Source organism: Callithrix jacchus, chromosome 6 (genome assembly GCF_049354715.1).
Source record: "Callithrix jacchus isolate 240 chromosome 6, calJac240_pri, whole genome shotgun sequence".
Classification (NCBI taxonomy): domain Eukaryota; kingdom Metazoa; phylum Chordata; class Mammalia; order Primates; family Cebidae; genus Callithrix; species Callithrix jacchus.
Window position 1 is genome coordinate 123,247,649 of NC_133507.1, and position 26,817 is coordinate 123,274,465.

The 26,817-nt window shown below is 42.8% G+C and overlaps 1 protein-coding gene and 1 non-coding gene across 30 annotated transcripts in view; both read left to right on the plus strand.

Moving 5' to 3' along the window:
• The first annotated feature begins 241 nt into the window (after nt 1-241).
• KIAA2012 (KIAA2012 ortholog) overlaps nt 242-26,817 on the plus strand; it is a 128,999-nt gene continuing 102,423 nt past the window's right edge. For 23 of the 29 annotated variants that reach the window (XR_013519043.1, XM_078328190.1, XM_078328192.1 and 20 more), the window contains exons 1-4: nt 242-692; nt 2,201-2,485; nt 20,135-20,294; nt 22,727-22,882. Coding sequence is in view for 28 of the 29 variants with exons in the window: in XM_078328190.1 (XP_078184316.1) it covers nt 609-692; nt 2,201-2,485; nt 20,135-20,294; nt 22,727-22,882 (685 nt within the window). In the remaining variant the exon portion in view is untranslated. The remainder of the gene's footprint in view (nt 693-2,200; nt 2,486-20,134; nt 20,295-22,726; nt 22,883-26,817) is intronic. The other 6 variants (XM_078328203.1, XM_078328202.1, XM_078328204.1 and 3 more) reach the window with 1 other exon arrangement.
• LOC118155172 (small nucleolar RNA U13) lies at nt 10,876-10,980 on the plus strand. The gene has a single exon (XR_004745391.1). It is a non-coding gene; the product is annotated as a small nucleolar RNA U13 (small nucleolar RNA).

A 26,817-nucleotide genomic window follows, 5' to 3' on the forward strand; every position in this document is an offset into this window, starting at 1 on the left:
GGAAGATGCTCTCTAAAAGCAAGATGAGAACAATAACAGAAAAAGTACCCCAACACGGCCCCCACCCCGTGCAACCGGGACTTGCAACCGGAGCCTGGTTCCTTCAGTGTCCATTTGACCCCCACCCCCATCCCCGGTGAAGGCACACTGCACCCGGCACCCGTCTCTGCCTCGCCTGAGTTAGTCTAAGGGATTTCATTTCCCTGTGCTGCCATAGCAACCAGGAAACAACCTCCGCGCAGAGAAGGATGGTGCTGTGGCCGAGATCCGTAGATGCACAGGGCTGGTAACAGAGCAACCGAGACCCAGGGACAACAAGAGCTCAGGCGAAGGGAGAGACAGGTTGCCCAGAGTGTAGAAAATCCAGGGCTTGAGGTATCTGGCTATGCGGTTTATTTTTTGCTCCACAAAGACACGCAGTGTCTAAACTGTGTGGCTTGTTGTTATTAAGAAGCTGCTGCGAGAAGGAAAAATGTATTTCATAAAAGGTCCAGTGTTTGTGGTCTTCTTGGGCTTGCTGTGAGCTCTGGAAATCTTGAGGTGTGACCAGATTTCAGCCTTCAAAACCAAGATGAACTGCCCTTGAGAGGGGGTGGTCAGAGTTTAACATGTTCAGGCTCTCCCTCCTGAGCCGGGGCCACGGGAAGCTGGGCCAGGACAAACAGAAGTTAGAAGTCTACTTTGAACCAGAGGTGAGTCTCACAGCTGAAGAAAGGCACATTTTGGGGGTGGGAGAGGAATGCTCTATTTTTCCACTTGGGAGGTAAACCATGTGTATCTTGGTGTGTGTTGTTAGTGAGGGGGCAGGGGTCACTGGAAGATCTTCCTTCCTCCTCCATGAAACTCAAGAAAATAATGTCGTTTTCCTGACACACCAAGATTGCCACTGGGACCCTCGTCTTTCTCCTTGTATCTGCCTTTGCTTGAAAGGAATTCCAGAGTCTCTGGAATTTGGATGGTTTGGTGCAAGACCAGAATTTACACCTGGGTTCTAGGCAAGCTGATGGTTGTTTGGTTTTTGGAAGTCATGCTCTGTGGTTAAAATGCTGTGTGTGTTCGTGCTATTTCAATGGCTTCCTTGAACTTTCTGGAATTCAACCCACAGGACTCATATTTAATATAGGCCAAAAAAAATCTCATGTTAGAAGATTTTAAAGAGGTGGCAAAATTCCCTTGTTGTACTGGAATTTATTTCTTATTCCTGCCAGGAATAAGAAATCTATTGGGGATACTTTGCAAATTTGGGGATCACACAGAGATTTCCATTGTCATAGTAGTTAGTCATGATATTTGCCCTTTGCTGTGTTAAAAGGCATATTAAGTTTCAAAGGACCTATATGGGCAGTGGCATTTTCTTACCTACAAGATATGTAACCACTTTATAGGCCCCTAAATGGCCAAATTAGGTAATGTTACACAGCATCTGGAATGCATAGAAATTCTCCCCGTGTACAGTTGAAGTGGTGGGGGCTTGGAATGCTCCTATTTAAACTGCCAGCTAGTCCAGGTCTAATTTCAAAGTTATCTACTGCCCTTAATAATTCTGACTGCTTACTTGCATACCAGGAAACTTTAACTGGCCTGGAACCTACACTTTAGCTAAGTAAATCCTCCAGCCATAAATGACTCTCCTGAAAGTTGGATGGAGTAAAATAGAACTGTGCTCTGGGTTCTACTAATTTTGAAATGTGGAGAGAAAAGGCAGTTGCTAAGAAGAGCAATTGTGTTCCATAACACCATGGGAACAATTCAGAGAAAATCAGTAACTAAAAAAATGCCAAAGGCTTTCCACCAACAATATTTCTTTTGGTGGAAAAATAGTTTCTTTTCTTTTCTTTTCTTTTCTTTTTTTGAGGCAGAGTTTCACTCTTGTTGCCCATACTGGAGTGCAGTGGCACGATCTTGGCTCACCACAACCTCCACCTCCCAGGTTCAAGCAATTCTGCCTCACCTCCCGAGCAGCTGAGATTACAGGAATGTGCCATTACGCTGGCTAATTTTGTATTTTCAGTAGAGACAGGGTTTCTCCATGTTGGTCAGGCTGGTCTCGAACTCCTGACTTCAGGTGATCTGCCCGCCTCGGCCTCCCGAAGTGCTGGGATTACAGGTGTGAACCAGCATGCCAGCCTTCCACCAGCAGTATTTGCTGTAGAAAGATCTTCCATAGTGGCCCTGTCAAGGCAGCTGCTTTTCATTGCAGGATTACTTGAACTGGAAGTCCTCAGAAGACTATGTTCTTGCCAGCAAACCTAAAGATGAGGACAATGCCAACCAGCACTCCTGGAGCCTCTTTCTCCCTAAAACTTTCAGCACTAGAAAGGGTGCCCTGATCCTCTACTCAGAAGGTTTAGCCATTCCAGCATGGACACACAAAGAGAGGGGAAAAGGGCCCTATCGCCCAAAAGGTCTCTGGAGGAAGCTGGATCTTGAACTGTACACACTTCAAGACCTCAAAGAAGCCATCCTGGCATATGGAAGGCAACAGGTAGGTAGAGCACTCCCTTGGGTTTGGGGAAGGTGCTGGCAGCATGTCTACAAACCCAGTTGCAGCCATGGGAATAACTTCTTGGACCTTGGGGAAGGCATGAAACTCTCAGACCTCCATTTCTTCATCTCTAAAATGAGATTGACTGTGCTCTTAGCCCTATCTGCTGCACACCATTGTCACAAAGCTTAAATAAAATCATGTATGTGAAAGGGTTCTGAAAAGCATAAAGGGCTATATTATCATCATTTTGTGTTTTCCTTTTAGTTAGAGTAACACAAAGTCCTTTTCAGCATTCAGACAGATTCAGGCCAGCAGACGTTTCATCAGGATCCTTGAAATCCTGTCTCGTAGCCACAAGCATCATCATCCCACCTCTGATGTTCTTGGCTCTGTGGAAATGAGAGGGAGAACATTTTAAATATTTACCTTGAGCCCTTCAGCGTCTGCAGGATAAGTTAATGACTTTTTCCATCCTGAATATAATATTAAGGGAAAATGCCTGTGCTCATTTTTCTGATTCATACTTCCTAATATCTTGTGAGATGTGCACCTGGCCCCTGCTTTATAGAATTGCATGCATCAGCCCTTTGACTGAGGCCATAAGATAGTCTGGGAAGATGTGTCACTTAGTAAAATTCTAGGTTAGAAGTGGTGGGTGACTCCCTAATCTAAAAATCTCTCCTGACTTCTTATTCCCCACAAAATAAGGTCATTAGCTTCTTACATCAGGCTCCTCACACACTGGCTTTCTCTCCATGTCTAGCTACATCTCCCGCCTGGTCCTATACCACTTCAACCACCGATGCCATAAGGCCCCACCCATGTGATTAGCTCATCGTTCCTCAAAACCTGTGCCCTTTTGTGACTCTTCATTTTTGCAAACATTTCTACAGCTGGCAAGCTCCCACCCATCCTTCAAAACACAACTTAAATACCACCTCCTCACTGAAGCCTTCTCCCACTCCCCTAGGCAGAGATAGCCCATGGCTCCCTCCTCTGCAAACATTCCCATACTATCATGCATTGAGATTTATCTTGTTGACTCTCTGTCATTCCTGATGGATTAACATTTCTTCCAAGGCGGAGACCATGTCTAAATCATTTCCAGAAAGTATGAGTATGTTTGTGGAAGGGATGACTTGGTCATGCATGATATTTTCAATGTTTCTAAGATCATCTCCCAGAATCACTACTGGACAGTTTATCACCTACCCCCATGCCAGGCAGAGCTTCCAAAAGAAAAGACTCCTCTGCCCTCTTTTCACCTTTCAAAATAGAGAAGCTTGATGACCTTGGCCAAATATCTAATATTCTTTGTCTTAAAGACAGTAAATTCTTGAAGAAAAGAAAACCAATTGTTGAATGCTGACTGTCACATTATAGCTAAATGTTGTTTTATTTAAACCTTACAATGACCCTGTGTGATACAGTTTTTCTGGCCTCCTTTCATAGATGAGGAACTCAAAGCTCAGGGTAGGTAAGTGATTTGCCCAAGGCCAGAGAGCTACTAAAGGACAGAGCCAGGATTCAAATCCAGGACTGCCTACCTCACCAGGGCCTGCATACTTTGCACTGTTCCTGTTTTTTGTGGACTCGAAGGGACTCCAATGGTCATTGTGCCTGGTCGTGGCCTGTTTTTCCCAGATCCCCTCTGTTCCCTTCCCCTGCTTTGTTCTGCATCACAGGCAGGTTGACCACAGGTTACATACAATTCCATAAACATCTGTGTCCACTGGCTTCTGATTGAATTTGCCAATGGGAGACAATGAGAAGAGATTGGAGAGGGAGAAGAAGAGGAGGACCACAGTATTTCTCTTTTCCCACTCTGCGTCAAGTGAAAAGAAGCATCTGCATTACCTCTGTGATCCAGCTCTCAACAGACAGGCCCACTAAGACCCCCGACTCCTCCAGACGACTCCATCAGCTCCTCCTTCTGTCCTTCTAGCCTAAGTGTGGTGCTGACTTTCGGATGTTACTAATTTCAATGTTGCCCCGCCCCCCACCACCATCTGTTTGGCTTCTGAGCTCTCCAATCACCTGTACAACCAATTCCTTCTGTGTTTAAATACTTACTTTCTATTTTCCTGGTTGGACACTGAGTGATATATAGGCTAACTTACTGCCCAGAGTAAAAATACCTCCCATCATTTTCAGAAGCTTCTCTATAAGGCTAAATACTTCAGGTAACAGGGATCTTATTAGTTTATAAAGTAGATGAGTCAGTTTGGGGTCAGTTTCATTTTTGGTTATATTTGGGCTAAATGAAAAAAAGAAGTTACTATCTTCCTGTGGTATCCATCTTCTAATTTATAGCTCATATCTGTACAAAACAGAATATGTAGTCTAACCACACATGAGCAGAGGGAAATAGTGTGAAGAAATCAGAGAAAAGAAAACGTATGGAAGAGTACATGGCTGGAGTTTAAGATTAAAGGACATAGTAGATTAAAAGAGGAGGGGAAGCAACTCAAAGGGGACTTGAAATTAAAGAAAATGAACACACCGGGTGCAGTGGCTCACGCCTGTAATCCCGCACTTTGGGAAGCAGAGGCAGGAGAATTGCTTGAGCCCAGGAGTTCAAGACCAGCCTGGGCAACATAGTGAGACCCTGTTTCTATTAAAATAAAAATAATACAAATTATTTTTTTAAAAAAGGAAGAAAAGAAATGAACACCTAAGAAGCTTTGGAAAATTGTACCATCTGACTATGAAAACAACAGCCTGGCAAGAAACTTTTAAAATCATAATACCCAGTGCCAGGACAGCTATAGGGAAACAGCAGTCTCACATGTTAGGAGCACAAATTCACATGACATTTCTGGAGGGCAATATGACAAAAGCCTAAAAAGGATTGATACCTTTTGATTCAACATTCTACTTAGGAGCTGGTCCTAGGACATAATCAGAGATATGTTCAAAGATTTATGCAGAAAAACACTTACTACAGGGTTCTTTATTACTATGCAAAACATTGAAAACAATAAATATCCAGCAATGGAACACTGATCAAATAAACTATGATAAATCATGTAATGACCTGGGTCAAGCAATGAAGTCATGTGTTAGTCATGAACAACATGAGAAAATATGCACAATGTTTTTGTTTTGAGACAGGGTCTCCTCTGTTACCCAGGCTGGAGTGCAGTGGCATGATCACAGCGCAATGCAGCCTCAACCTCCAGGGCCCAGGTGATCCTCTCACCTCAGTCTCCCGGGTAGCTGGGACTACAGGCTCATGCCACCATGCCAGGCCAATTTTTTGTGTTTTTGTAGAGATGGGGTTTAGCTCAGTTGCCCAGGCTGGTCTCAAACTCCTGGGTTCAAGCAGTCCACCCACCTCAGCCTCCCAAAGTGCTGAGATTACAAGCGTTAGCCACCATGCCTGGCCTGGAATGTATTTTTCAAAAGCAGATTACAAAATTGTATTCATATACTAAAAATACCAATGTTCATTAACTTTTTTGAATAGTTATGATATTTTTGCCACTATTCTAAGTGCTTTCCAAGTATAACTCATTCATGCTTTCTAATAATCCTGGGGGTAGGTACTATTACTAACCACTTTAAAGGTGGGGAAACAGAAGCACAGAGAGTTTGAGTGACTCACTCAAGGTTATATAGCAAAGTAAATCACTGCACCAGAATGTGAGACTAAGCCACATAGAAAACATCAGCTCTCTAATGTAATTCTGGTTTTAAAAAATTGATTATTGTCTGGGTGCAGTGGCTCCTGCCTATATTCCCAGCATTTTGGGAAGCCGAGGCAGGCAAATCACCTGAGATCAGGAGTTCCAGACCAGTCTGGCCAACATGGTGAAACCCCATTTCTACTAAAAATACAAAAAATTAGCCAGGCATGGGGGCATGCACCTGTAATACCAGCTACTAGAGAGGCTGAGGCAGGAGAATCACTTGAACCCAGGAGGTGAAGATTGCAGTGAGCCGAGATTGAGCCATTGCACTCCAGCCTGGGCAACAGAGTGAGACTCCATCTCAAAAAAAATAAACAAATAAAAATTGATTATACATCCACCAAAGGAAATCTACCCAAATTTCAACTGTGGCATAAACCCTGGATGGTGGGATTATAAACCATATTTTAATTTATACATTTCATTTTACCAAATATATTTTTTAAACTATGGAATTTTACAAATAAAATAGAAATCTATAGCTGTGAAGGAGGTAGACAGTTGAACCTAGAGATCAAGGTGAGAGGCTTTGGGGAGGAAAATGGAAAAGCAAACAGTGTTGCAAGATGAGTCCACCAATAACCACACCCCTATAATTTAGGGCAAGTATTTCTTTGTCAAAATAGGATAGTTTAAGAGTTTAAAACACTGCACTCAAAGTCAAAGAGCCAAAGTGAGGATGGGAAAAGGGGTAGAGGAGGTTAACCAATCCAGTAGTGCTGCTAATGGAAGGATCTGTTCTTGGCTGGACTGTGAATCAAGAAATTCGCATGTCTCAGGCCTCACCCAGACCTGCAAGAATGAAGGCTGTCACAGAAAGGTGCAAGTCAATGTTTAAAGCATCTCACAGCACCTCCAGCTCTCTCTATTGATCTGACAGCACACATGTGCCAACTGTCTGGAGTTTATAGCTCAGCATACATCCACCCTTGAACTTTCTTCATGTCCCAACTCCTAGTGGGTAAATAAATGTTAAGTCAAGAAATCAGAGGTCAGTATTCTTAGACTTCTGGATACACACAGATATGTCGCTTGGTTGGTTTTTTGTTGTTGTTGTTTTTTAACAGAAGGAAATCTTGTTTAGCATTTCCAAAGTTGAAACCATTCTTCTTGAGGCCTTTAATTTATTCAGCTTCCCATTATTGAGATGTCAAATAGCTATAAAACCTAAGTAACCATAATTTGGGGTTGTACCCGTACCCAACAATGAGACATTGATTAAATAATGTATTTTAAATAATTTGTTTTAAAATTCAGTTCACAGGACATGCCATTTCTCTATTCCATTGAGAAATAAACAGGATTTAGATAACTACAGCAGATTGCAACCAACATTGTACAATTGTCCCTTCGTATCTGCAGGGTTCCAGGATACCCTAATTTCAAAATCAAGGACCAACATTGCTTCCAGAACTCCCTGAGGATTCCAAAATCCAAGGATGCTTAAGTCCCTTACACAAAATGGCATGGTATTTGCATATAACCTACACATCCTCCCATATACTTTGAGTCATCTCTAGATTATTTGTAATATTTAATACAGTATAAATGCTTTGTAAATAGTTATTATACTGTATTGTTCTTATTAGTATTTTTTTTTACTTTTATATTTTTTTTCACAGAACAAGGTTTTGCTTTGTTGCCCAGGCTAGATTTCAGCGGCATGATCATAGTTTACTGTAACCTTGAACTCCTAGTCTCAAGCAATCCTCCTGCCTCAGCCTCTCAAGCAGCTAGGACTACAGACAGGTGCCACCACACCCAGCTAATTTAAAAAATTTTTTTTGTAGAGATAGGTTCTCGCTTTGTTGCCCAGGCTGGTCTCAAACTCCTGGGCTCAAGTAATCCTCCCACCTCAGCCTCCCAAAGTATTGGATTACAGGTATGAGTCACTGAGTCTAGTCTATATTGCTACTATTAATTATTTTTTTCCACATATTTTTGATCCATTGTTGGCTCAATCTACAAATATGGAACCCACAGATGCAGAGAGCCAACTGTATTGCTACTGCCATCTCCTTTATAAACGTGGTTAGTTTTTAAAGTATTGTCAGCCTTGTTCCTCTGAATAGTCACCACTCATTCTATACTGCCTAATTTCTCCCCATATCTTAATACTCAAGGCATTTAATGCTTTGGTTGCTGTTTTCAGTCAAGGTCCACCCATGAAGGAAACTTTAGGTTACTTTTTTTTTTTTTTTGAGATAGAGTCTTGCTGTGTGGCCCAGGCTGGAGTACAGTGGTGTGATCTTGGCTCACTGCAACTTCTGCCTCCCAGGTTCAAGCAATTCTCATGCCTCAGGCTCCCAAGTTGTAGGGATTACAGGCACACGGCACCATGCCTAGCCAATGTTTGTATTTTTAGTAGAGATGGGTTTCAGCATGTTGCCTAGACTGGTCTTGAACTATTGACCTCAGGTGATCCTCCCACCTGGGCCTCCCAAAGCGCTGGGATTACAAGCATGAGCCGCATTACCCGGCCCAGGTTACCATTTTATCAAGTAGAAATATTATGAGAAATATGCCTTTTGAATTAAGTTTATTCTTCCCATTCTAATCATAATACAGGGTTTGTATGCAAATTAGAAAACTATAGAAAAGGAGAGAGAATTAAAAATTATCTGTTACCCTTTAGCCAGAGATTAGGAGGATGATGTTTCCTTGCAAGTCCCGATCAATAACCTGCTACTTGTTTGATGGTGTCGGTAAAATGTGGGAAGTGCTCTGGTGGCTGTCAACAGTGTTAAATAGGCAAAGGCAGCAAAGGGGGAGAAAGGGTGATTGGCCTGCACTCCTTTTTCCAAGTGTGCTCCACTGGAGCAGGTCCTGGGACATTGTACTTGGAGCCTTTAATAAACCTAGAAGTAGGAATGATCAGAGAGAAACATGGTCAACTCAACTATGAGGTCAAAGGTAATGTCAATAATAGCTGAACTGAGTGCTTAATGTGTGGCAGGCATTTTATCCGTACAGCCTCATTCAATCTGCACAAGCCTATGAGCCAGGTGCTAGCTAGCATTACCTCCGTTTTGTAGGAGGAAAATATGGAGCCTGACATTAACTAACTTGCTCAAAATTACATACCTCAGTGGTGAAGCTAGAATTGGAGCCCAACAACTGATTCCAAAGCCCCACGTTTAACCCCTAGAAGGCTTTTGTGGATTTTGAAAACTCCACATGCCCCAGAAAAAAAGAAGCATCTCCCCAGCTTTAGCAGTATTTTTTTAAAGTGGATCTGAGTCTTTCAACACATTCATTAAGCTAACCCTTTATAATTCTAGGAAAGCAAATCAGATTTTTATTAAAATTAAATTGGATTATAAGTAGCATTTCTATAATAAGCTATATATATATATATATGATCTGGTACACTCCCATTTTTCCAGGTTTTATGCACTTCATTCATTAGTTCCCTTGTATAACTAACAATATTTATAACAATGGCTAATACTTACGTAGAACTTAGTATTATACCAGCACCATTCTAAGTGCTTTACACTTATTAACTTACTTAATCCTCACAAGAAGTTAATAAGGTAGGTGCCTTTCTTATTGTATTAAAATATATATAACATGAAATTTACCATTTTAACCATTTTTAGGTGTACAGTTTAATAATTTTTAGGTGGCAGTAAGTATATTCACATTGTTGTATAATCATTACCACCATCCATTTCCAGAAATTTTTTCATTTTGCTAAACTTAACTCATATCCATGAAACAGTAATTCCCCCTTTCCCTCTGCCACTAACCCCTGCAAACACATCTCTGCTTTCTGCCTCTGTGAATTTGACTATTCTAAGTACTTCATATAAGTGAAAGCACACAGTTTTATCCTTTGTGGCTAACTTATTTCACTTAGAGTAATGTCTTCATTCCTCAGAAGAATGAATTCATGTTGTAGCATGTATCCAAATCTCCTTTTTTTTTTTTCTTTGAGATGGAGTTTCACTCTTGTTACCCAGGCTAGAGTGCAATAGCGCGACCTCGGATCACCGCAACCTCCGCCTCCTGGGTTCAGGCAATTCTCCTGCCTCAGCCTCCTGAGTAGCTGGGATTACAGGCACACACCAAATCTCCTTCTTTTGTGAAGTTGAGTACTATTCCCTTATGTGTGTGTGTATACATATATATACACACACACACATATATATATATACACACACAAGGGAATATATGTATATGTCTTATATATATGCATATACTAGTATATGTATATTAGTATATATATACTATATAGTATATATTATATATATTAGTAGTATTAATATATACTAATAGTATATACTAGTATATAATATATAATATAATATATACTAGTATAACATAATATACATATATGTATATATATATATATACACACCACATTTTGGTTTTCCATTCTTCCATCAACAGACACTTAAGTTCCTTCCACATTTTGGCTGTTGTGAACAATGCCCTATAAACATGGATGTACAAATATCTGTTCCCATCCTTGTTCTCAATTATTTTGTGTACATACCCAGAAGTGAAATGTTTTGGATTATATGGTAATTCTATCTTTAATTCCTTGAGGAACTACCATACGATTTTCCATAGCAATTATTTACACCATTCTACATTCTCACCAGCCATGCATAAGAGTTCCAGTTTCTCCATATCCTCATCAACACTTGTTACTTTCTAATTTTAAACATTTTATTTTATAATAGCCAGATCCTTTTGTAATTCATGAGCATGATAATTGAGTGTTCACATGCATGTGTGAAATGTGCCACCCTCTGAACCTTTTTACAACATGGATGCATCACCTGCTGGACCTGAAAAAAAATTTTTTTAATAGCCATTCTAATGGGTGTGAAGTGGAATCTCATTGTGGTTTTGATTTGCATTTACCTACTCATAAATGACATTGAGCATCTTTTTATCTTATTGGCCATTTGTATATTTTTTTTGAAGAAATATCTACTCAAGTTCTTTGCCCCATTTTTTAAAGTGGGTTTTTTTTTGTTGTTGAATTGTAGGAGTTCTTAGATATTCTGAATAATTGGTTTGTGCCTGTAATCCCAACACTGAATAATTGGTTTGTGCCTGTAATCCCAACACTCTGAGGCAGGAGGATCCCTTGAGCCCAAGAGATCGAGACTACAGTGAAATATAATCACACCACTGCACTCCAGCCTGAGTGACAGACTAAGACCCTGTCTCTGTCTTTCTCTCAAAGAGAGATATTCTGAATATTAATCTAAGATACTAATTTACAAATATTTTCTCCCACTCCATGGGTTGCCTGCCTTTTCCCTCTGTCAGTAGTGTCCTTTGATGCACAAAAGTCAGGAGGCTGAGGCAGAAGAATTGCTTAAACCTGGGAGGCAAAGCTTACAGTGAGCCAAGATTGTGCTACTGCACTCTAGCCTGGGTGACAGAGCAAGACTCTGTCTCAAAAAAAAAAAAAGTTCTTAGTTTGTATAAAGTCCAACTTATCTGTTTTTTCTTTTTTGCCTGTTCTCTTGATATAATATTCAAAAAATCATTGCCAAATTCAATCCCATGAAGCTTTTCCCCTATAGTTGTAAACTCTAGGGGAAAACTTTTCTAAGAGTTTTACAGTTTTAGTTCTTATGTTTATGTTTTTGCTCCATTTTGAGTTAACTTTTGTAAATGGTGTATGATAAGAGTCCAATTTCTTTTTTTTTTTTTTTTGCATGTAAAGTATGTATTTTTGTCATCCTTATGTGGCAGATAAAGAAACAGAGGCAAGGGGGAATCAAATAATTCCTCTAAGGTTACACAGCTAGTGAATCATCAAGACAGGATTCAAATCCAGGCAGATTGAGCTCTTACAGGAACTGGAGTCTAATTTTTGCTGCTAGCAATCCTAGTTCTACCTTTACGTTTATGACATATGGCTGGTCAAATCTTTGATGCCGAATGGTTTGGTCAGGGATCACGCCTTGTTACAACACTGCATTAATGAGAAAAGTCAAACCACTTCAAGATTCTCGTCTTTATGGCCTGGTTTCCAGGAAAATATGCTCACCAAAGAGAGATAGGAGAGAGAGTATCACTTGCACAGAATCCCAGAAATTAAACCTGCAGAGAAACAACTGGCTGAGAGCAGCAGTGTTAGCAAAGCTGATCAAAGTTAGGCTGGGGTGGCGGTCTTGCTTTCCAAGCACAGTTGCAAGTGGCCTCTCTCATCGCCCACCCTGCCCCCACCCCTACTCCAGTTGCACTCACCTGGCTGGCTCCAGTCACAAGTGCACAGGTGCAACAACAATGGGCAGTCACTCTGTTCTAAGGCTTGGCCTTTGCCAGAGAACTGACTCCAGCAAGCCTGACTGAGGGCAAGGAGGTGCCAGCTGTGCCCCTCCTGTGAGAAGGACTTTGGATGGATGGAGCAGTCACCTTGGAACACAGGTGATCAGCAGTAAAATGCAGACATTATTGGGTTTTTCCATTCAACCGAGCCAGCATCTGAGTAGTTAGGAACTGCCTTGGGCCTAAAACAGTGCCTGACACATAGCAGATACTCAACAAATTGTTTACTGACATATTGGTTGAAGGAGGTGGCAGGGGGAGGCTGTAACCTCTACCCACCAAGAGTGCGCAATCTGGTGAAAGAAGTGGATTTGTGCCCCAGTGACATTTTGATACAACGCAGTCCATGAGATGAGCTAGATTACGGCTTCCTAATAAAGAAGGTGGAGAGTGTGACTGCTTCTCTCTCTGAGAAAAACCTAGAGCAGCTTCTTGGAGAAGGCAGAATTTGAGCTGAGTCTTGCCAAGTTAAGCAGGGTGAGACCTTCCAGGCTTAGGTGAGCAGAGGCCTTGAGGACAGAACGTGCAGGGGAAGTCAGGATCACTAGCCGGGCTCCCAGCTGGAAATATACCTGGGGAAGTAGGTGGGGCCAAATTGTGGAGGGCTGTGCCTTCCACTTCTAGGATTTGGGGGCTTCTCTCTTCCCTTCTGTTGATTCCTGCATACAAAGCCTGGGCGGCAGCTGGCTATCTGAGCCTTTGTTTTCTTCCTGGGGACTCTGGTGCCCTGCCACCCTATATCTGCTGGGCAGAAACATAAGCCCTACCATCTCCTTCTATCCTCTGAAAACCCTCAGCGGCCAGCACTAGAGCAGGTGGACAGGATAGCCAGTGCGTGGAAAGAGGCAGGTACCGGGAGTCCCCTTCACACCTCTGCATTCAGAGACCTGATATGTATCAGGAAGGCAACTGGCCAGAGCAAATCCCTTGTTAAAGGAAGCTAAAGGAAGCCCTCATGGTGGAATGTGGATAACAGGCCACCACATGCACACTAATTACTCATTGCAGAAGAACCCCAAAGCTGGGGTTGATTGGCAAAGCCGAGGCAAGCCTGAATAGTCTGAAACCATACATAGCCAGCCTCCTGCTGTCATGTTTATTTCCCTGTTCCAGAAACTCCCTTCCTGGCTCCCTTCTGTCTCCTTTTATATTTTAGAGTGACTTTTGAGTGAGTGGTTAGGTCTAGAATAACTTTAGGGAAGAACTAAAGAAATACGCATGAGAAGAGGGTGGGTGCCATTAAATTAATTAATTTTTAACATGCCTTCTATTTAGAAATATAATCTAACTGTATTACTGAAAACTTGATTTTATTTAAAAAAAGAAATAAGAAAGAACTATTTGTAGTCTTATGCCCAGTACCCTAATATTGTCATTATTAGCTTTTTCATCTATTTTCTTCCAGTCTTTCCACTATGATTATATGCAGGATATATTTTTATGAGATTGTAATTCTACTATACATGCTTTCTTATATTTTGCTGTTTTCCACTGAAAATATTATTTAACAGGTTGGAAATGAGTAAGTCGCTTTCACCTTAGCTCGTCTCCTTGGCAGCCCTAAGCAGGCCTTGGCCATCCCTAGGTGCTTCAGTTTCTCCCATGAGATGGGACGTTATTAGCCAACTTCACAGGCATCATTTGAGAGATTATTAAAAGAAACCTGGAAATGAGAAAAAAACTTAAAGAGAATGTGGTAGGCAGGATGTCCTGCCAAAGATATCTATGTCCTAATCCCTGGAACCTATGATTATGTGAGGTTATGGGGCACAGGGAAATCAAGGTTGCAGGTGGAATTAAGGTTGTCGTCAGTAGATGGCCTCCAAATGGGGAGATGATCTTGGATGGTCTGGGTGGGCCCAAGGTAAGCACAAGAGTCCTTAAAAGCAGAAGAAGGAATCAGAAGGAATGGTCAGAGAGAGGGCAGCCTGAGAAGGACTCGGCTCAATGTTACTGGCTTTGAAGATGGAGGAAAGGGCCACGAGCCAAGGAATGAAGGTGCAGGATGACCTCTAGAAGCTGGAAAAGGCAGGGAAACAGATTCTTCCCTAGAGCCTCTAGAAGGAACTCAGACCTGTCAGCAACCTGATTTTAGCCCAGTGAGACCCATTTCAAACTTCTAACCTCCAGAACAGTGCAAGAATAATATATTTGTGTTGTTTAAACCATTAAATGTATGGTAATTTGTCAACAACAACAATAGGAAATGAACACACCAAAATCAGCTTCCAAACCCTAAGCAAAAATATATGTAAATACTCTAAATTCCAGGTCTAGGATTCCCTAACTCTTCTTAGCAACTCCCTGCACCATGGAGCAAGCTTCCCCATACAGCTTCAGAACCAAGCTAGTGCTTCAGAAATGCCCACCAATGGCCAGACTCAGTGGCTCACATCTGTAATCCCAACACTTTGAGAGGCTGAGATGGGTGGATCATGAGGTCAGGAGTTCGAGACCAGCCTGGCCAACATGGTGAAACCCTGTCTCTACTAAAAATACAATAATTAGCCTGGTGTGATGGTAGGTGCCTGTAATCCCAGCTATGGGGGAAGCTAAGGCAGGAGAATCGCTTGAAACTGGAAGGCGGAAGTTGCAGTGGGCCAAGAGCACAGCACTGCACTTCAGCTTGGGCAAAAGAGTGAAACTCCATTAAAAAAGAGAAAAGAAAAAAAAGAAAGAGAGAAAGAAAGAAAAGAAAAGAAAGAGGGAGGGAGGGAGGGAGGGAGGGAGGGAGGGAGGGAGGGAGGGAGGGAGGGAGGAAAGAAAGAAGGAAAGAAAAAAGGAAGGAAGGAAAGAAATGTCCACTGATGAGAAACTACAAGGGTTCCTGTCCAGACTCGAACAGCACATCATCCCATCTGCACAGGGGCCACAGCATCTTGGAAGAGGCTGGTGGTCCTTACTGTATTCAGAGAAAAGTCAGTCGAAGCAAAGATTCACAGAAAAGAAATGAGGTTCCAATTCACCCAGAAAAGGCCTCTGGTGTAATGGCTCCATATTTCAGAGCCCAACATGGTGCCTGGCATATAAAAAGTACCCAACAATATCTATCGTATGGCTGAGTGAAAAAATGGAGTGTGTGAAAGTGTCATTTGGCTTCCACCATCATCTCTACAATTCTTTCTTTCATGTCCTCTGGAAAAAGCCTCAAGACCACATGAGACTGAATTTCTAGGCTCTTTTTGCATTTGAAGTACCTGCCACATAAACTTTCCAGACATTAAGAAGCAGGTGATGTTCTATGTTTTAATTCTAAGCATTCATTTAATTCATAAGTCCCCAAGGAGTAAAGCCAACTGAATAGTCAGCCACGCTTTCTTTTCTCTTGAACCTTGATTTAGGGCACTCTGGCTCTAAATCTAGGGTGCTTTCCCAGGCTTTCTCACAAGCTGTCTCCTTCCCACTCTGCCGCTTGTGCTTTTTGGACTCATTTGATGTGATTTTGTTAGTTATCAATCCATCTTCATCATCCCCTTTTCTCCAGTGCTTGTTTCCCATCCCTTGAATTTGTAGCAGCTTTAAATCTGTTGTATCCACATATCAGAAATTTGTAGCAGCTTTAAATTATATTGTATCCACATATCAGAAATACTTTTGGCTGCAAGCAACAGATTTCATGATTATCAATGGTTGAAGTTGGAGAATCAGCAAACACAGCTCACTGGCCAAATTCTGCCCATTGCTTGTTTGTGTACAGCCATAACCATTTGTTTACATATTGTCTGTGGATGCTTTTGCACTACAAGGACAGGTTGAGTGGTGGCAAGAGACCATATGGCCTGCAAAGCCTAAAATATTTTCCATCTGGCCCTTTAAAAAAATAATTTGCCAAGTTAGGCATGGTGGCTCATGCATGTAATTCCAGCACTTTGGGAAGTCAATATGGGCAGATAACTTAAAATTAGGAGTTCAAGACAAGCCTAGCCAAATGGTGAAATCCTGTCTCTACAAAATAATACAAAAATTAGCCGGGTGTGGTCACACGCACCTGCAATCTCAGCTACTCTGGAGGCTGAGGCAGGAGAATGGCTTGAACCTGGGAGGCAGAGGTTGCAGTGAACTGAGTTAGCGCCACTGTACTCCGGCCTGGATAACAGAGCAAGATGGTCTCAAAAAAAAAAAAAAAAAAAAAAAAGCCAACCCCTGATTTAGGCAATAAAGAGATGTGATTATCTCAAGTAACACAAAATGGAAAGGTAGGAGTTTTATGCTTGCTCAGCTTCTTGCTGATGCCATGAAGGACTCAAGTGCTATCTTTTCCTTCCACTATCCTTTTAATGTTGGTTTTTCTTATTAGGATTGTTAGTGCACATTCACAAGATGGTTCTTTACTTCCAGAGGTCAATCTGGGTTCAAAGCAGAATAAAAGGGCCACCAAGCCACCCTTGCACAGCTGTTCCTTCTCTAAGGAATCAAAGACCTTCCAGAGGCTCCAAGTAGCTTCCTCTTAGTTTCATTGGCCAGAGCTAGGTCTGTTGGCCATTCTGAGACATGACAGAGTCTAGGAAAGCAAGGCCCTCCATGTCTCGATCCCAACCAGGGATCAAGAATATTCAGGAAAAAAAAAAATAACAAAGCAAACAAAAAAAAAACCTAAAAAACAGTATAACAACTATTTATACTGCATTTACATTGTATTCAGTATCATAAGTTGCTAGAAACAATGTAAAGTATCGTGAGGATGTGGACTGGCTATACCATACAAATATTACTACCACCATTATATATATATATATACATACCACATATATATATATATATAAGGGACTTGAGCATATGCAGATTTTGATATCCACAGAGGTCCTGGAACCAATTCCCCACGGACAATTAGGGATGACTATTTGGGAAAGGAGATCTGCTGACAAAAAACTGGGCTCTCTTAGCAAAAAGAAGTAAGTGGGGGAAAAGTTTAGGCAGTTAGCATAGTCTCCCATCCCCTGGACAAGGGAAAGGAGGGAACCAACATAGTTGGTTCACCACCTACTACATGCTAAGCATTACATATTACATACCTCAGCTCATATGATCCTTATACTGAGGACACTGAGTAAAATTACTGAAAGAAGTGATTAACCAAGCTCTCAAGATCGATCCCATCTTAAGGCAAAGCCTCCACTCTCTCCACCATGTTCTCCTGGGCTCCCATTAGGACTGCTGAGAGATGAGAAAGCGCTTTCACGAGTGCAGGACAGGCAGGGAGAGGATACACCTCTCATCTTACCATAACCTGGCTCAGTGGGACACCGTTCACTTACATTTTTTCATTTACACCAAAAAAGAGGTATTATGTCAGTATTATGGGTGAAATTCTATAACGCAGAAGATTGAGAAGTAGTGGGGCTGGGATTGGAACTGTGTGTTCATTTATTCATTTCCCCACAATATCGAGCCCCTAGTATGTGTCAGGCACTGTGAAGCCGGAGTCAGGTTGATTCCAGAACCCATGCACTCTCCAACCCCTCTAACTCTATTAGCTCCACTTTAGAGAGAGCTTCAGAAGGTTCCAGAGCTCACCAAAGATCACAGAGTTCCCATGAACCAGAGCCAGCCTGGAGTCCAGGCACTCTGGCCCTAAAATCCAGGGCTCTTTTCCAGGCTTTCTCACAGGCTGCCTCCTTCCCACTCTTCGGCTTGTGCTTTTTAGACCCGCTTGATGTTTCCCTGTGTCCATTGTTCAGCCTCTGCAGGCCCGTAAGACTGAAGAGAAAGACCGTTCTGAAGGGTAGACACAGATTTGGTGCCTACAGCATGAGTTTCAGGATGCCAGAGCTATTGAGCCACTGAATTAACCAACCCTGGTACTCTCTAGCCTTTGGTCTTTTTGTTACATGAGATAACAAACTTTCTCTCTCATTGTTCAAGCCTGTGGAGTCAGATTTTACCTCATCCTAACACTTATGAAAATGTTAGCCTCTCTAGACTACAGTTCTTACAGTCTGGGATACTCACTGAGGCACCTGCTTTGAAATATTTTTATTTCTTGTTTTGACATCAAGCCGGTTCATGGTGCTAAATCCTGGTCCTTTGATGAGATGGTCAGTTCTTAAAGAACAAGAGTCTTTGCCCTGATGTGGATTTGGAAGCCCCAGATTCAAGCCCAATTCCACTGCTAACTGGATCCATACAGTTGCCCTCTATCCTTCCAGGCTATATTGTTGCCTTGAGAGAGCTGCTTAGCCAAAGGGGACTAAATGGACTTCATCTCTCATGCCAGTTCTCACTGGAACACGGTGTGGATCACTTTCATGGAGGATGCAAGAATATATGCTGTATGTTTCCATTTATATGAAGTTCAAGAACAGAAAAAAACAGTCCACAGTGTTAGAAATCAGAATAGCAATTACCTAGTGGGTAGGAGGACACTAACTAGAAAGTGGCATGAGGAACTTCCTAGGTGGATCAAAGTATTCTGTATTTTGTTTTCTGTGATGTTTACAAGGGTATATACAATTGTCAATATTTATCAAACGAATATCTAATCTCTGTGCATGTTATATAAATTATACCTCAGTTTCAAAAATGTTTTTAAGGAGAAAGTGGATTCTGAGATCACCTTCAGTTCAGCAATCAAGAATGCTGTGATTGATTAGGGATGTCTGCCATGGGCACTGGGGAGGGTGAGAGATGTCAATACAAATGTCACACTTTTGCTATTCTTGTGCCTAAGCAATCATCCTCTGAGAGTTTCTACGTCACTTAAGTGGTTGTAGTAACTCAGTCTACCTTATAGGATTGCAGTTGAGGTGAAAGTTCTGGCCAGGCACAGTGGCTCATGCCTGTAATCCCAGGACAACGTGGGTGGATCACGGGGTCAGGAGTTCAAGACCAGACTGACCAACATGGTGAAACCCTGTCTCTACTAAAAATACAAAAATTAGTCGGGCATGGTGGTGCATGCCTGTAATCCCAGCTACTCAGGAGGCTGAGGCAGGAGAATATCTTGAACCCAGGAGGCGGAGGTTGCAGTGAGCCAAGATCGCGCCACTGCACTCCAGCCTGGTGACAGAGCAAGAATCCATTTAAAAAATAAATAAATAAATAAAATAAAGTTCTATATATAACATAAATTTCTAGTCAATTGTAAGATGTTATTATTCATATTTATTCCCCAAGATGTATTACACAGTGGCACTGACTTTGGCAGGTAGGTTCCCAGAAAATTCTCCCCAGCTTAAATGAAATGCATCAGAGCCAGATATTTTCAAAATGCCAGGCTCCCTGTGAACATGGATATGATTTGTCTGTCCCATTATTCATATTACAAACACTGAATGCCAATGCAGATTTGTGAGCTGGCTTTCCGATTATAGTACAGAACCATTTTTTGAAGATACTAAAATGATTTCCACAGGCTGAACTAGGTAATGTGTTTTCTTCTGAAGCTTTTATCCTTTCCTAAGGCTCTATCTCAAGATGGGGTCTGGTATATGTCATTTCTCCTTCTGCTTCCAACTGCAAGCCTGCAGGGGCCTTTCAGAGCTTTGCTCTGTGAGCTCTTGGTTTATGTCTATTGGCCGAGGCATCTGTTTTTGGTGCCTTCTGGCACCTTCTGGGAGTTTCCTGGGTTACTGATGAAGATTGTACCAACCAGCCTGTATCACTGGGCAGCTCAGGGCCCAACAGCTGTGTGGTTTCCTGACTGGTATCCCAACAGGGGGAGCAGGACAGAGCCTGGCAACCATACCTCCACTTCCGAAGTCAGCTGGAGAGCCAGGCCCAACGGCAGATCCAGCCAGGGCATTCAGCCAAGAGATACCTCCGAGGCCTCCTGCAGACTCGGCCCCCAGACGCCATGTACAGGCTCTGGTGTGCAGGTCAGTGGGGAAATGGGAGGGGGGCACACCCCAAACTGCACTACCTCCCATTCTGGTGTGAGAGTGTGTTTTTCATCAAGACCTAAAACACCAGGATTTCAAGCCCAATTCTGTGTTAAAGCAAAGTCCCCACACTTGGTAGCTCACAAGCCTCTTTCACAGCTCCCACCCTTTGTCCTCTGGCGCATTTGCAGAGGGAGGGACAGCCTGAAGTCCTGCCTTCACTTCCATTTCTCCCCCTCAGCAGCCTCGCATGCCATATCCAGGCCAGAACTTTCTTCCCAATCTTCTCCACTCAGAGACCCTCCAATTCAACCCCCATCTTTTACAAAATAAGGAAAAAGAATCCCAGAGAGACAAAGTAATTTGTCCAAGGTCATTTAGTCAAAAGCAGAGCTGGGACCAGAAGTCACATCCACTCTGCACCCCCAGTTCCACATTCTTCCCAACATTCCTTAGTTCCCCATCTGAGGTGATCCCATGCCCTCCCGGAAGTAAAATGTTAGGACTCTTCCTCTTAAAGATAGCGGTTCTCCAGCACAATCCATTAGGTGTGTGATGGACACCCTTCTGAACAGACCCTAAATGCACTCTGTAAATGCTTGAAAACAAAAACGGGAGGTGGTTGGGGATTAGAGTTGCCAGATTTAGCATGTGCATACCCACCCCTATCCCCCAACATACATAAACAGTTACACTTGCAATCTTCAGGACATACTTCTATTAAAAAAGTATTCATTGTTTATCTAAAATTCAAATTTAACTGGGACATCCTGTATTTTATTTGGCAAACCTGTTGGGATTGAGAAGAGTGAGCAGAGAATGTGCCAGTGCCCAAGTCAGCTGTTTGCCATTTCTTCAGCAACAGCAAACAGGCAGGACCAGAGAAAGACTGACTTTCTTCCTGCTTTATAGGTTTACCCTGAGAAAGAAGAGAAAACAATTCTCTCCCCTAGTAAGTGGTGACTTGAAGCAAAATGAAAGTTGTGGGCGTGTCCAGTCATTGGTTTTACTTCCAGAGCAGTTCCACAGTTACAGGCAGTTCCATTTACTTGACACTTGTGAGAAAGAGTCTTTTAACCAAAGAAGTGTTTCTCATTGGGTGGGGCAGAGGGCAAAGCAGGCCACTCTCCCATAGCCTAGATCCAACATTCCCCAGAATGAAGACCCCTCTTAATCTCAAAAAATGTCTCTGAGTCTTCCATGGAGTATGGCTAAAACATGTGGTTTTAGAAAACACACACACACACACACACACACACACACACACATTCTTGAGCTACTTGCCATAATTCCTTGCCAAAGTCCCTCTTGAAGGTAAGACCCTCAAGCTGGAGGCACAGTGGCAAGAATCAAGTGTGAGCTCACCAGCCCAATGGCCCCTGCCACCCTCTTCCTGCACATCTCAGAGCTTCCCACTTTGTGATACTGATATATATATTCTCTGGGACTTCTTCTTTACACCCCTATGATTAATCCTCCCCACCCTTCAAGTCCACATCTTCTACAAAGTCTTTGCTAACAACTCCAGTCATTATCAAGCTCCTTGTTTTCTGACCTTACATCACACTAACACTCAGAGTCATACAGAACACAAGAGAGCTCTGTCTCTCCAATAGACTATGAGTGCTTTCTTCTTTTTTTTTTTTTTTTTTTTCCTTGAAACGGAGTCTTGCTCTGTCACCTAGGCTGGAGTACAGTGTCACAATCTTGGCTCACTACAACCTCCCCGTCCCAGGTTCAAGTGATTCTCCTGCCTCAGCCTCTTGAGTAGCTGGGATTACAGGTGCCTATCACTGCACTCAGCTAATTTTTCTATTTTTAGTAGAGACAGGGTTTCACCATGTTGGCCAGGCTGGTCTCAAACTCCTGACCTCAGGTGATCCTCCCATCTCAGCCTCCCAAAATGCTGGGATTACAGGTGTGAGCCACCACACCCAGCTATATGAGTGCCTTTTAAAAGGGCCCAAGTCTGGTTCTTCTGTATCTACTTCACTGGCCAAGGGGTGGGCTCATAGGGAAGCCCTCAGTGAATACTTAGAGAATGACCGGATTGAGGAAGCTGCTGACCATGGGGCCTACAGAAACAAACAGGATATATCCACTACCACTGGATCTCCTCCTAAGGCAGGAGGAGCTTTTCATCCCAAAGAAGCTGCCATGTTCCTTCTACCAGGGAGAGCCAGTTCTTGGGAATGATGGGGTGGAGGAAGCACACATGTAGCACAGAACCAGAAGCACCCAAGACACTGAACAGGGAAGCCTCTATGCATTCTATCTGATTTTTTAATCTCCCTCATCTTCTAATTGTCTTCCCTAATGGGCAATGTCCAAAGCCAAGACTAGTGCAAGTGAGGAACCTTGTAGTTATTGCCAAGAACTTGAAGTTGGTGTCCACTATTTCTATCAATACCTCCTGACCTACTCTTCAGGATACATCAAGGATTCTGTGCTGCTCCAGGACAGTCAACTTAATGTACCAAAGAAGCTCAGGCCACAGCAGGATCTTTCAGGTGTACCCCCAAAATACCATCTCCTGCCTGTCTTCCCTTCATGTTGGATTCAACAAGGAAAATCTTTTGAACAAGGTACATGTTGATTTACATGTTGATTTTATGGCCACTTCTCGGATATTTGGACTGTTAACACTTTAAAATGGAGTTTCCCAAAATGAGGTCTTGGGATTCTGGGTTGCATAGCCCTCAGTGTGTAAAATGAGGGGTTAGTGCAGACCAGTACTGTCCAATACAGTACTTTTTGCAGTGATCGAATGTTCCATAAGTGCTGTTAAATAAAGTGGCCATTAGCGACATGTGGCTATTGCGCACTTGAAATGTAGTAGTACAACAGTGAAACTGAGCTTTTTATGTTATTTTATATTAATTAATTTACATCTAAATATCCGCATGCAGCTGATGGCTACTGTATTTGGCAGTATAGGTCTAGACTCTAGATTTTAGATGATTTCTTAGATCTGTTCTGCTTTAATATTCCTTAATCCTGTGATTATTCTGGCAATATAATGTGAAATATATACATAGGATTGGAGCCAGAAATGTGTATCAAAATGGCTGTTCTCTCACTAACTAGGGTAAGATCTTAAGCAAGTCACTTAAACTCTTTGAGCTTCTGTTTGCTCGTCCCTGTAATATGCACAATAAGATCTACATCGTGGCTACATAGAAAATTCTTGTGAGCTACCTGTAAACTGTTTAGTACTATGGGGATTGACCCTGTCAATATTATTCTATGGAACTTGAAGCATTAAAAGAGCCAGGAGTTGCCTTTGGTAAGGGAGATGGGAGAAGACAAGTGGGTAGCAGTAATATGCAAAGACGAGGGCCTTGGCTGGTAGCAGAGTCTTGAGAAAATAAAAGAGCAAGAGCCCAACGTAAGATTTTTGGCCAGGCTCAGTGGCTCATACCTGAGGCTCATGTTCTGGGAGGCCAGGGAGAGAGGATCGCTTGAGGCTAGGAGTTTGAGACCAGTCTGGGCAACACAGTGAGATCCTATCTCTACAAAAAGTTTAAAATTTTAGATGGGCATGGTGGTACTGGGGAGACTGAGGCAAGAGGATCACTTGAGCCCAGGAGTTCAAGGCTGTGAGCAGTATGATGGCACTACTGCACTCCAGCCTCGGTGACAGAGTGAGACCCTGTCTCTAAAATATATATTTTTCAGAAACAATGGCAGTATCTGACCAAGCTCCATCCTTGGGGAAATGATCTGGTCAGGATAAGTAGAGAATCTGGTTTATTGAATGACTAGAGAAGAATATGGCAGGTTCTCAGAGCCTGGGGTCATTAAACATTTCAACTGAGTCTTTCTTGAGTCTTTTTTTGTTTTTGTTTTAGAGACAAGCTCTTGCTCTTGCTCTGTCACCCAGGCTGAAGTGCAGCCATGTGATCACAGCTCACTGCAGCCTTGAATTCCTGGGCTCAAGCGATCCTTCCACCCAGCCTCCTAAGGAGCTGGAATTATAGGAGCACACCATCACACTCAGCTAATGTTTATATTTTTTGTAGAGATGGGGTCTTGCCATGTTGCCCAGGCTGGTTTCAAACTCCTTTCTCAAGGGATCCTCCCACCTTGGCCTCCCAAAGTGCTGTGGTTACAGGTGTGAGCCACTGTGCTCAGCCTCGGAGCTTTCATTTTATGGGTGGATTAACACTGCACACCTGAGGGATAAAGTGACTTTCCTAATTGATGCCATATACCAAGAAGCTGTTACAATCAGGCAGAAAACAAAGAGTCTGTATCGAATAATGATTAAACATGTGGCCATTTGCACTGAATCCAAGCCATATAGCCACTCTGGGCCTCGGTTTCCTCATTTATAAAATGGAGATGACCATACCTATCTTTATCTCACAGGGTTGCATGTGGGAATTAAATGAGATAATGTATTAATAGAAGCTGGTACATATTAAGTGCTCATTAAATGTTCATGATGCCTCCTTAGCTAGTGTTTTAAGCGTAATTACTAATTGTAATGCCCAATTGCCCATAATCACAGCAGCCAAAAAAATATGTTTTAAAAGAAACAAAAATAGTTCAGTGGCTGTAACTTGAACCCTGACTGATGTTTTCATTTGTTTGAACCTTATCTTCCACTGGCTTCCCACTCTTTGCCTGACACTTTATCTGAATCAGCAGCAAAAGTCCCAGCTACAAATCCCATGTCCTCCAACACTGTGATGTTGGCCAAGTCACTTAAGCTCCCTGCATCTTCAGTTTGCGCATCTGTAAAATGTAAATACTGAAGTCTGCATTCCTTCCTCCCTGGGTTGTTTGTGAAAAATCACAGGAGAGGACAGAGCTACTCCAATGCACATTATCTGGATTATCTGAATCCATATTTGAGATACAGAGAGACTAAGTTTTGTGGTCTCCTTTCAACAACTGAAGCTTCCAATACTTTGCTTGCAAACCTGTTTCTATGAAGCACAGATAAATGAATCAGATGATGATGTTTACTAAGAAAGGAATTCTTGTTTTCCCTTCCACTGGATGAATCACAAATTCAAACTCACCTGGGATATCACCAAAGGAAAGATTGTTTCTGTATCCCCCTACTCACAATGCCCCCGCCCCAACTTAGATAGCCAAAGTGTAAAACTGTTCAGGTTGGGCACGGTGGCTCATGCCTGTAATCCCAGCGCTTTGGGAGGCTGAGGCAGGTGGATCACTTGAGGCCAGCAGTTCAAGACCAGCCCGGCCAACATGGTGAAACCCCATCTCTATTAAAAATACAAAAATTAGCCAGGTGTAGTGATCCATGCCTGTAATCCAGCTACTTAGGAGGTTGGGGCAGGAGAATCACTTGGACCTGGAGGTGGAGATTGCAGTAAGCCAAGATCACGCCACTGCACTCCAGCCTGTGCAAGAGAGTGAGACTATATCCCCCAACCCCACCAAAAAAAAAAAGACTATTCAGTAGGTAAGTGGCCACTTGGCTAGAATTTCACTTCCTCCAACCTCAGACATGCATCTGGTTCCAGGTGAATCTGACCAGGAAAGATGGACCTAGTTAGTGTCTGGTTTGACCCCAAGGAATCATTCTACAAGGACTCATTCTAGAATATCCCAGAAGGTCTTTAGTGCTGCAGTCTGTATGAAGTTGAGGTCCTCTTAGGAGCAGACCTAATGTAGCCCCAAGTCACCTCATATTAATGAGTCCCCAGCCCATCAGACTTCCCTGGGCCACTAAAACCAGAGCAGACCCTGTAAACCTGAACCTGAGCCTGAGCCTATATTTCTTCCACCAACACTCAGCCTCAGTTCACATCCAGCACAGCCTCCAGGAGCCAGTGGGCAAAGGAAGGAGAATCAGATGATGATGTTTAAGAAGAAAAAAAAAAAAGAAGGGCTGGAGTAGCCCCACCTGTGGGCAATTGACTCTTGGCCCAGTGACACCAAGGATGGAAATAATGAGGGGGAGCAAAGAAGGAAGTTGAGGCTGGCTGCTGGAGGCAGAGGAGGAGCAGCTCCCAGAAGTCTTATGCTCCATCACGCACAAGCCCCCGAAGCCTTCCAGAGCCCCTGGCTGAAAGACAACCCCACATTGTTCCATGGAGCCACATGCTGGGAATAAAGGTATTGCTAAAGCTTGGCTCCAAACAAGGAAGCTGTGCCAGACTGTTTCAGCAATAAATCTACCTTGAGAAAGTGATGAAAACAGCTGCAGGACCCCTTAAACCACTGATGAAAGATTCATTACCTATGTTGGAGTCATTTGTTGACTCAGATCCTTCCTGAAGGTTGCAGACAGGATAAGTTCAGAGAGCTAAACAGCAGTCCCACTCAGTGCATTCAGCAGAGGCTTTTCCACAAGTAAAGAGCTAGGAGACAGCCCAGGAATCCCAAGAGCTTGCTTCAGGCTGAGCCCTCCATGACAACAGAGCAGACTGCACATCACACCACCATAAGCACACCACTGTCATCCACTAATCCCTCACAGTTTACAAAGGGAGACATTCATTATCTTATTTAGTTCTGGATAACTCTACAAGGAAATAAGGGC